At 45.6% G+C, this 11,217-nt stretch overlaps 2 protein-coding genes across 3 annotated transcripts in view; one reads left to right on the top strand and one right to left on the bottom strand.

Annotated features, from left to right (window-relative positions):
* The window catches only part of PTRH1 (peptidyl-tRNA hydrolase 1 homolog), a 5,730-nt gene extending 1,062 nt beyond the window's left edge, over positions 1 to 4,668 (top strand). The window contains 4 exon segments of the mRNA XM_042478845.1: positions 1 to 180; positions 1,477 to 1,576; positions 2,596 to 2,641; positions 3,491 to 4,668. The exon segment at positions 1 to 180 is cut by the window's left edge and continues 1 nt beyond it. Of these exon segments, the coding sequence (XP_042334779.1) occupies positions 1 to 180; positions 1,477 to 1,576; positions 2,596 to 2,641; positions 3,491 to 3,724 (560 nt within the window). The 3' untranslated portion in view covers positions 3,725 to 4,668.
* A 79-nt stretch (positions 4,669 to 4,747) lies between these two features.
* On the bottom strand, positions 4,748 to 11,121 carry CFAP157 (cilia and flagella associated protein 157). 2 transcript variants are annotated; one of them, XM_042478837.1, is made up of 9 exons: positions 10,443 to 11,121; positions 9,372 to 9,643; positions 8,791 to 8,944; positions 8,067 to 8,334; positions 7,584 to 7,714; positions 6,777 to 6,927; positions 6,243 to 6,430; positions 5,255 to 5,411; positions 4,748 to 5,056 (listed from the first exon to the last, which is right to left on the bottom strand). In XM_042478837.1, the coding sequence occupies exons 1-9, from the start codon at positions 10,577 to 10,579 to the stop codon at positions 4,925 to 4,927; spliced, it is 1,590 nt and encodes a 529-aa protein (XP_042334771.1). In that variant the 5' UTR covers positions 10,580 to 11,121; the 3' UTR covers positions 4,748 to 4,924. The 2 variants fall into 2 exon arrangements, with proteins under 2 accessions (XP_042334771.1, XP_042334772.1); XM_042478838.1 differs by having other exon boundaries at positions 5,255 to 5,408.
* Positions 11,122 to 11,217: the final 96 nt, after the last annotated feature.

The raw sequence follows: 11,217 nt of genomic DNA, 5'->3' as shown, positions 1-11,217 counted from the left end.
ACAGCGTGGGAATGGCGGTGCTGAGCCATCTGGCCGACAAGCTCAACGTGGGCAACCAGTGGGAAATGGACCGCCAGTGCCATGCGGATATAGCCATAGCCAGACTGGGAGACATGGAGCTCGTGCTGATGAAGCCCCGGAGGTTCATGAACGTCAACGGACTCTCCGTTGCTGGGGCCAGTAAGAGAGATTTGCTTCCTCATCATCTTCCGAGTTACGCTTACCTATCCTTCCCTTTCTCCTGGTGTAGCGGTTGCACACCCTCCGACATGAAAACTAGGATACAGGTGGCCAAGCAACATCAGGATGTGGTCAAGATGGCAAAGTGAGGAAGAAAAGGAGAGGCTAGAAATAAAACCGGAATAAATAGTAACGATCCTAATAGTAACACACCTCTATGGTTTACACCAGTGGTTCGCAAACTTTATTCTTCCAGATGCGTTCGGACTTCAGCTCCCAGAATTGCTGACCATTGGCCAAGCTGGCTCAGGCTTCTGAGAACTGAAGTCCAAAACACCTGGAGGACCAAAGTTTGGAAGCCATTAGTTTACTCTCATCATTCTTGTTCTGCCCGACAGAGGGCAGAAGAGCCCCTTTTATATCCTGCTGACCGTCCGCTTTGAGGACTTGCAAGACATTATTCTGACATCTGGGAAGTGGGAGGACAGAGCGACTGTCCCTTACACATTGGGGCACTTGGAGGGTATTATGCGTTCCCTTTAGCTAAGTACTTACTCTCTTCCAACTAATCCCAATTAAAACCAAGGGGCAGAAGGTCTGTCATCTCAAACATACTAGCCTGGGGAACAGTGAAGCTTACTTCTAAATAAAAATGGTTTGGATCATGTTGTCATTCACAGGCTTTAAGCCAGGAAGGAATTTTTCCAAGTCCTGACACACATGCAAAGCCAGTTTTTGCTCCTTCCTCACACACTATTAACAGTTTCTCCATAGGAACCCACAGTCTACTATACAGCCATGATTCCTTCAGGAATCTGCCTTAGCTCAGTAACAGAGTTATCCACTGATTTTTCTTGCTGACTTGCCAAACATGTGCGGCCAAACCTCTCAAAACTTTTTTTCTTTTCCAAATAGGATCACTGAATGCTTTAAAGATTTCAGCCAGGGTTTCTATGTGTTCATGCGGTGATAAATTTCCATTCCAGCACCCTAACCTTGATGCGTAACATGTGTTGAATTTCCCCCACCTCCATTTTTCCAACAACTAGGTCTGCCTACTTTCCCGCCACACTTTTTCCTTCCAGCTACACCTTTTTGGGTTCAGCTGCACATTTTTAAAAGATCCCAGTGACCGATCATTTTTTGCCCTTGTAAAGGAGAATGTGCGGTCGTCCCTAGGAGACACATCTCCTGTGTCTCCTCTTCTTTGATGCTTGTGAACTGCATCCAGCCTCCTTGTATTGCGGCAGAATGCTAGGTATCCCTTCTAACCTCCTGGATCTTCTTATTTTCAAGTGGAAACATACAAGCTGGGGGTTGAGAACATTTACCTGGTTCACGACGACCTAGACAAGCCCCTGGGGAAGGTGGCAATGAAGATGGGAGGCAGCGCAAGGTACCTACTTTTTAACTGTGGGATTTCTTCAGAATTCGTACCTGGTTTCTGGGGTGTTGGAGGGAGATGGAAGCAGGTGCTCCTTCACATGGCACAGAATGACACTGCCACAAGATGCATTGAGGACCACCAACTTGGCAAAGGTTTAAAAGGGAGTTACAACAGATAAATGAAGGGATAATGTCATTGATGGCTACTAGTCAGGGTGGCTATAGATTATCTTGTCTCAGAGGCAATTGTTGTCCATATCGGTTACTGAGGAACATGAGACCAGGAAGGCACTATGGCAGACAGAGAACTGAAGCAAACCAGACAAAAGCAAGGGCATCCTTTCTTTCTTCCATTGCCACTTTTTTCTTCCCTTCTGCCACTCTCTTTCTTTCCCATCACTTTTGTCTTTTTATCTTTCTATATTACTTTCACTGCTTTTCTTCTACCTGTGCTTCTCACCTCCTTTTCTTTCTCCCTGCCACATTCATTTCTTCTGTCTCTCTGCTGTGTCTTTCTGTATCTCCTCTTTTTCTTTTGCTCTCTCCTCTCTTCTTCCTCCTCTCTCTCTCGGCTGTCTTCTTCCCTGCCCAGTGGACTGCTAGAGAAGGATGAGTCTGAACTGATCCCTTCTCCTCTTACCATCACTCCATCCCTTTTGGATTTCCGCACCTTCCTTTGTTGTCTCTGGGGGGATGAGGGTGAGGGTTGCATATTCCCCAGACATAAGGCAACTAACACAATGATATCTCCGCTTAGCAAACTGAAGTATGAGCTGGATTTTTGCCCAGATGTGCAGCCTGCTTGCTCTGCCCTTCTTGGAACAAGCCATTGGATTAAGATGTCTTTAGTGAGAGTTTTCCCATTTTTTGGTCCAAACTGGGGAAACGAGGGTTAACAGCTCAGAAACAGTCCAGGATATTAAAACCATGGCATAGTAGACTAAGTGTTCCTTGGCTTCTCTTAAGAGTTGGATTTCTTTTCAGGAAGACTGCCAAGAGATCCCAGTGTCTTGTTTCTTTCTCTTTCAGGGGCCATAATGGAGTCCGTTCCTGCATCAGCTCTCTGCGTTCTGATGTAAGTCTCCGCTTTGGCTCTCCAGCCTTTTCTGCCAAAGGAGGGTTGGTCTCTGTTTGCGGCCGTAACACAAAACCTTGGCCGCTGTCCAAAGATGGGATTGTGGCGTATTAGCAGCCATGTCTGTTCAGAGCTCAGCTTAACACTGGTCACGAATCTTTGCACCCCTTGCCTTGTTTCTCGTTTCGTCCTTGTCCAAGGAGGCGGTTACTTAAAGTGGAAGCAGATGGGTTGGCGGCAAGCCCAAAACACGCCAACTTCCAAAACATTGCTGAATCTGTGCGCCTCCAAGCTTATGTATAGCTGGAATGCCATTCCTTTCCATCTCTAGGGCAGAAGGGAGGGAGCTATGCCTTCCACCCTGGATCCTCGCCCATCAGTTTGGAAAGACAGAAATAAGCCCTATTCTCTTACATAGAACTGCAGCAGAACAGGGGTGCGATCCAAGCTATGTCAATCTTTCCATAAGCAAATAGTCAAGCAAAGGAGGAGAGGGAAGTAGAAAAATCCCACATGGAACCAACTAGCCTTTTATTAGACTAAATGGATTTTGAAAGATGGAATGAGAGGCTGAGAGAGCATGACTTGCCCAGGATCAGTCAATAGGTTTCCTTGTTCAAATGGGGATTCGAACCCTGGTCTCCAGAGTCATAGTCCTATACACAAACCACCGCATCATACTGGGTCTCCACAGTTCCCTACCCTTGATCAGAAGCATGAGAAAAACCTTGATAAATGGAAGAACCAACACCAGTAATTGGGAATTGTGATACTAAACAGAATTAATTGTATTTCAACTCCTTTCTTTCTTTCCTTCTCTCTCTCTCTCTCTTCTCCCCACTTTTTCAGAGCATGGTCCGACTCAGAGTTGGCATCGGCCGGCCAGTGGGGGAAATCTCTGTAGACCATTACGTTCTCAGCAGATTCACCATCTCAGAGCAAAAACTTTTACCTCACGTCTTCGAGAAGGCAACTGAGATGCTTCTAAGACACATCCAGCAGAATTACAGTAACCAGAAGGACCCAGATACCTCTGAGAAAAAGGAAACAGCCAAGGCACCCCTCAAAGACAGAGGCGCATAACCATCATTAACTCTTTGGGCATTTATGAGCCTGATGGACAGAAGAAAGTAGTCATTTGACATGTTTGCTTGCTGTTTTTTAAGGGGTGAAGTAGCTGGATCGGACCGCAGCTTGTCTGAGCTGTGGCTCGCTAGGGATATATGGTTGGGCAGAAAGGGACTTAGACTGGTACAGGATTTTGAACTGAGAAAGTAAAACTCCTGGACAGGTGGAAGGAGGGGAAAACAGACTCAGAGAAATGGAGAGACCAAGAGTTCCCAGGTATCAGTGACTCACTACTGGATAATTTGCTATTCAACAAATAATGTTGCAGAGAATGCTTGTCCACAGATGGTGTGTGTGCTTTCAAGTCCCCTTTCAACTTATGGTGACCCCATGAATTTCATAGCTTTTTTCTTAGGCAAGAAAAACTCACAGATGGTTTTGCCCATTCCTTTTTATGTAAAAAGGCTGGTCTAGGGCTTTCCCAAAAGCCCCATGAGAACTGGGTCTGAGAGTTGCTGTCAGCCACATTTGAATCTTGCTGACTCTCTGCCCTTGTAGAAGTCACACTGGTCCTGGTAAGGATGGATGTTACAAGTCTAGGTTTGAAGGAGGACCACAACACTGCTTTACCTGCAGAAGGCTGCAGGTTCAATCTTGGGCAGGTGGGCTTGGGAAAGACCCAGCAGGTTTCAAGTGCTGGCTCATGCTGCGCCGTCACGCTCTGTTTTCAGTATTGCGGTAACAATGGGGTAGATGGGAGGAGATTGTGTTTTGTACCAACATGCAAGCAACATTTGGATTTTTTTTAAAAAAAATACCCCTAAAATAACTATTTTAGTTACCTCTGAGAAAGTGGAAAGTAAAAAAACAACAGTGTTTTTGAAACTGTAAGCTTTAACAGCATTAAACTCTTTGGGGTGGAAAAATGAAATCATTAAAGTACGTATTGTAATTCCTTATTCAGACTACCTGTTGCCACCATCTCTTAGGAACTCACTCACTGATCCAAGAGCTATGCCATACCTCACTCACTTTTTTGTTTCTGACTCGGACAGATCCTTGGTTCTGTAACTTTTATCAAACAGTTTTGCACAAGCCTTTCTACGTACATTTTTTAAAAAGTCCCCACAAGCCCATGCAATCTCCCATTGTCCCCCAGAGGGAGGGAGAGCAGCAAAAGACCCCCCAAAATAAAGGAGATTTGTTCTGCTTTCTCTACTCATCATGCAGTTCCTCTGCAGCCTGCTGGGTCCCTGTCTCTGACAGGCTGGGCTCCACACTCACAGCTTCCTTTGGCAGAGCGACCTCTTCCTCTGACATCTGAGCTCTCCATGCCGTCAGTAAAGGCTGCAGAGGAACAGGGCAGACAGCATAAGATATATATAAGATATGCCTACCCTCCCAGAATCCCCCAGCAAGCCATGCCCACAGGGCCATGCAGAATAAGTAAACCTTTCCATGTCCTGCCTCTGCTCGCTGCCAGCCTTTCCAATCTCCTCCCTCATACCAGTCAATTTTGATTCTCCATCATGTCACCAATCTTACCTCTGTAGCACTAGCATAGGGGCGGAGGGTATCGATCTGATTCCGAGAAGCAGAGCTCATGGAAGGCATGCTGTGGACGGGATAAGGCTTTGGGACTTTGATGACATTGTAATGCGACATAAGGTGGGAAGCCTTGAGGTGCCATTCGGGGTGGCTGCTGAGAGAGAAAAGAACCACAGCATAGGACTGTAAAGCCAAAGTAAGTCCATTGACCAATTGGTCCAGCTCTCCCTCCCCAAAACACACACAGAAAAGTCAAGCAGTTAATCTGGATGCTAAAATTACAAGTGACAAAGACTTTTAAAAGAAATCCCAACTACATGTCCATCTTCTCATTCAAATGGTTCATGAGTGGAAGCTTCTCTGCTAAATACTGTACAATCCAGGTGTTCAGAATGAGAGTATTTTAAAAAAACCAGGGAGCACATATAGACACAAACACATTTACACACAATATATGCCAGCGTTAGGGAGTGTATCTTCTAATCTGAATCTGGTTTATTGATTAAATCCATAGCCTCCAACTCTCCCAGTTTGAAAGCGACAGTCCCAATCAATCTTTTGTCCTCCTGTTTTTTCAGCTGCTTTTTAAAATGTCCCAGTTTCTCTCTCCCACCTTTTCCACCTTTGTCCTCAGGTTACATCCAGGGCTGCAAACTGAGTTCAAAGTATAAAAGCAGCATTAAACTCAATGTGCTCAATTAACTCAACAGGGAGAAGAGGAGAGCAAAGGAGAGAGCAGAATGGTGCCCTTCCTAGCCAGCTCAGGCAAAAGCAAACTGCTGCAGCCTCTCCTAGCTTTCCTCACTGATAACTTTTTGCCATCTTGACCACACTCAGATGTCGTTTGGCTACACATGTCCAGATTTTCACCTGAGGGAGAAAGTCAGGAAAGAAGCCAATAAACTAACAACTATAACAATAACAAATATCAGCCCGGAGGTGATTCTCCTCTGCCCTCCAGTGCCACTTTCCTCCATTTCCTTACCTGTCCTCTATTGCAGCCGCCAGTCTGACCACCTTGCTCTCTAAACCAGCAGGCCTGAGCACCTCAATGGACTCGATTCGCGCAATGCTTTGGTTCAAAAGCTTCAGGATGTTTAGGAGTGCATCGTTACGCCGCACGTGGAATATCACGTCAAACCTGTCAGCGTCGTCCTCATCCGATGGCTGTTGCTAGAGGATTGGAGAGGAAGAAGAGCATGGAAGGGGTGGAGGTGCTCAATTGGAGAGGCATAACACAAATCCATCTAGGTACAGTTGTGCATTGACCGCAATAATTATGGAATTGTTCGACATCTGGAGGAACCCAGAATTATAATGCCTCTACTGGAAATCCTACTGTTTTGGTGTCTTAACCTCTGTATCATCATTTTCGTACAGGGAAATCAAACTTTGCTTGCCCCCTCTCCCCAAAATTGCTGTCTTTTTTGCTGCCTAAGCACAACACTCAGGACATCTTCCCCCTGAGTCCTATAACTCCTGAGAGCAACAACAACATGGTCGATACTCTAGGTCTTACCGCCAGCACTTCCTTAAGGCCCTGGGCAATGTGTCTCAACACCCTCTCAGTGAACATTCTCCGGTTCTGTTCATCTTGGAGAGCCTTCTTTTGGTCCTGATGCTCGGACGTTTTTTGCGCTACGTTGGCTTTCAGGGTGTTCAGCTCCTCTCTGAAAGAAGAATATGATTAAAATTGGTTAACGTATAGCCAGTGGCATTTAGGTCATGGTACAGTAATTTTTTATAACAGCCCCCATAGCTACTCCCCCTGGTCCCAAGACGAGTCCAAAACTGACAGTGGATGCACTGCTCCATTATCAAGAAAGCCATTCTAGAACGTTTACTCCGCCTTGGAAGCAGGGCTCTTGTAATGCTCATGGCTCTTAACTGCCCATTCATGACCAAGCCACTTCAGAATACCTAGCAAAACTATAAAGGTAGCTCCCAACCATATTACTAGGAAATTTGATTTCCCACTCTTTCCATTTTGTGGAACAGTCTAGCCAAAAGAAATAGTATTGGAATTGTGGGGAGAGCTCACTGAGAACATCAACCCTCTTGTAACATATTAGAGGGTTTGGATCAATTAATATTAAAGCTGAATAGTGAGTGAGATAGCTGTGCAATTAATGTATGGACTGTCACTAGATATGGGGAGCGACAGTCACCAACTCCCTCCAAAAAAGTATCAGCATGAGGGATTCTGGGAGTTGTAGTACAAAAAAGTTTTCCAAGGCTCTCTAGTGAAGCCTAGCAGTAAACCTAAATACAGGATCCTCTTGCCATTCATATTACAAACAAAAATGCTCACTGCAGGAACACTCACCGGAGCACCGAATTCTGTTTCTCCAGCATTTCATTTCTCTCCTGTGTTTGGGCCATGACCTTCTTCATGTTCATGTATTCCTCCACCTGGGTCTGCAGTTCTTTGCACTTCTTGGTGAGCATGCATATCATCTGTGTACCGTAGGCATGAAAGCCATCAGGCAAATAACTATTTATTCAAGCAGGTATTTAACAACTGGCTAGTTGCTGTGGACTGAGGAAAGGGGGATTTTAATAGGCAGATGCTGCACGTTAAAAATAACAACTATGTGCTTTTAAATTGCTTTAAGCTCACTGTCGTCATCATCATCTCAGTAATTGTGATCCTATTTATGGTAATTTCATTCATTTATTTTCTCTGTCCATTTGAAATAGGGCAACTAGCACCAGCAGCCCCATGGGATGAAGGAAGGAGGAGGACTTAGGAGCATGATGTAAAGTAAAGCCCAGCCATTCCCTCCCTTTTGTAGGAGAAAACCCTGACCTTCTGGTTACTGAGGCTGTTCTTGGCCATCAGCTTCTCATTCTGCTCCAGCAGCTGCAGTTGCTTGAGGGTTTCTGCGTTGACCTCCTTGAGCCGGTCATTCTCCTGGATGAGCTGGAGGCTCTGCTCTGTGATCTTGGTCAGCTGGATGCTGATGGCCACATTCTCCCGGATGGTGCGCTTGGTGGTCTCCGCCATCTGGTTGTTGGAGACTTTTCGGAACTCGGCCGCCACGGCATTTACACGGTGCAGCATGTCTTTCTTTAGCCTTGGTAGGAAGAGGAGGGAGGAAATGTCAGCTCCATCAGAGTGTCTTTGGTGAGGGAAACACGGCCCCCCTTTGAGATGTTGACAAAGTGCAAGGCCTGTCAGACTCCAACAGGATCATAGGAAATGCAATCTGACAACATCCAAAAGGACACAGGTTCCCTGTCTCTGTGATAAGATAGCATTTCCGAGTTTCACGTAGGAATTAGCAAGGAGTAACTGCCCAGCATCTGTTCTGTTCCAGCATCGGAAAAGCATCCAAAGTACGTATGATGGGAACCCTTTTAGCATGTGCCAAGGAAGTTACAATTAATTACTTGCAAGTAGTAGTTTGTTGTAACTAGTTACACACCTGGGTTCTCCATCTCCCCACTCTTGACCTATGTCCTTTGTTTTCAATAAACAGCTAGTAAAAAAAGTAACCACCCTCTCAGTCAACCCATTCTGCAGTACACACCTCTCTTTATCAATCACCGCTTTCTTCTCCATGTTATAAACAGTAGCCTTGTGCTCCTCTTTCTGTTTTGTCAGTTGACCTTCGAGTTCAGCAAATTTGGCCATGACCTCATCTTTCTGGAGCCGAAATTCCTCCAGACCAGCTAACCTGGTACCTGGCCGAGAGACAGAGAGATGGCCCTTAAGCAAAATACCTTGAATTCCACAAAGATACACTCCCTAGTCTATTGCCCAAGATTAAACTGGGGTGGAGATTAATAGTCAAATCCAGAACTATTAAAACATAAGGAAGGTGCCCTCCTATCGCCTGCTAATTTATGACACCCCAATGGATTTGCTAGGGTTTTCTTAAACAAGGAGTACTGAAAGGTGGCTTGCCATTCACTTCCTCTGGCATACACTTGCTATTTCCTAGCAGCAGCAGGAACTGAAAGAGAAAGAGCTTGAAAGAGACTCTTCATCCTTGCTTTAAACCAAATGTGGGGAAAATGGCCAGAGAAGCCTACTAACCTCCAACTGTTGCCCACTCCTGCCCTAAACCTTCTCCTCCTGATTTTTCCAATCCCAGCACACATATCTTACTGAGCGTCATATTCTCCGAAGTCAGGACATCCTTGGTCTCCTGAAACTCATGCCTGAGCTGGGCTAACTGGGCCTCGAAGGCATCCTTCTCGGTGTCCTTGGCCAGTTGCAGATTCTGGAGCTGAATGGTAAGGTCTGCGATCTCGTCCACTCGCTGGTTGAGCGTCTTCTTCAGAAAGGCCACAATCTCCTTGTTGTCCCTGACCATCTTTTCGTATTCTGTATGGAAGAGCTCCTCACTCACTTGCAACTCGTCCCACTTCTTTTGGTACCTAAACCAGTGAGATAAACCAGTTAAATCAAAGCCAACGTGGTGCACTGGTTAAAGTTTCATGACCCAGACTCCGGAGATCCATGTTAAAATTCACACTGAGCCTTGACCTCCTTGGGTGACCTAGGGTCAGTCACTCTCTCTCGGCCTCATCGGCTCCTCCAAGGGTTGTTGCATAGCCTCCAACTATTCTGATTTCACAGGGACAGTCCTCATTAATCCTCCATTATCCCACTTTTCCAACTGCTTTTACAACATCCCAGTTTCTAGCTCTGTTCCTTCCTCTTTCCTCCTTTGTCCCTGTCTTTCTTAAATTGCTGCAAACTGACTTTAAAGTGCAAACGTAGTTTGCGTGCAAAAGAGGGCAAAATCTCTCCTCTTCCCTGTAGACCTAGGCAAAAGCAAACTGTGATAGTCTCTCCTAACCTGTTTGTTGTTCCTCAATAATTTTCCATCTTGGCCCACACTGTAATGCTGCATGGCCACACCTGCCCCACTTTTCATCCACAAAATGTTGGAGGCCATGTTGGAGGTCCAGTAATTTCCTGAATTTCTTGATGTTTCTGTCATCACCAATATTATGTGCATTAAGTTATACCGTAACTAGGATCATCTGTTGGGCCTCACTGAAGCTATGCTAGATGGGGAATCAAAGACCCAAAAGTAACTTTTCCAATCACATCCTCTGTCAGTTCCCCTCCAGAGGACACAGACATTTGCACACTTACCCACTCTCTTGCGCACACACACAGAGAAATAGATGATGAACGCATAACATATGCAAAGGTCCATTTACCCACCTGGCTACTCGTCCCTCCAAATCCCGGATCTGAATCAAGTAAAACTCCCGGCTGTGTTCAGGCACAATATCATCATCAATCTCTGGCTCCTTGGCGGCCTCCTCCTTCTTGCGCCCGGCTTTCTTTTTGGGTGCCATTGCACCTGCTTCAGTTTTGGTTTTGGCTTGCCCAAGCCAAGAGTATAAGGCCAAGAAGTGATAGGAACCTTTTTAAAAGAGACTGCAACGGGGCTCTTTAAGAGTAAGGATGGAGAGCTACGGTTGCTAAGATGAAGGAGATGTACATAGCAACAGAGCCAGGAGGTGGCTTCTGTCTGGAATAGAACTTTAAAGGGCCAGGCAACTTTCCAAGGTGCATTGCTTGGCACTCTTTGGTTTTTCCTTATTTCTTTTTACTTAGAAAGGTTCTGCCTTTAATATTAAGTTCAGAAAATGAAGCCTAGTCTAACTATTATGTGACTGGCCTGAGTCATTTTGTAAATGAACAACCCTTCTCTTTGGAAAACAAAACAAAACAAAAATCCCTGTACATAGAAAAATAAAGCCTCAAGGAAACGTCTGCCTCAGCCTGCTTCCCAATAAGTTACTTATCTACATGCAGGGAGCTTGTTCATTCACACCTGAACTGTAAAGAGATATGGCTCACTAAGATGGCCAGCTACGAAGGAAGCGGAGAGAAGGGATTTCATCTCTTGCCAGAATATACTTGCCTAAGGTCACTCAGTGGGTTTCCATGGCTGAGTGGGGATTCAAACCCTGGTCACCTTATGCTCAAA

This window comes from Sceloporus undulatus, chromosome 7 (assembly GCF_019175285.1).
Source record: "Sceloporus undulatus isolate JIND9_A2432 ecotype Alabama chromosome 7, SceUnd_v1.1, whole genome shotgun sequence".
In the NCBI taxonomy this organism is placed as follows: Eukaryota; Metazoa; Chordata; class Lepidosauria; order Squamata; family Phrynosomatidae; genus Sceloporus; species Sceloporus undulatus.
This window is presented reverse-complemented; position numbering and strand designations above follow the sequence as displayed.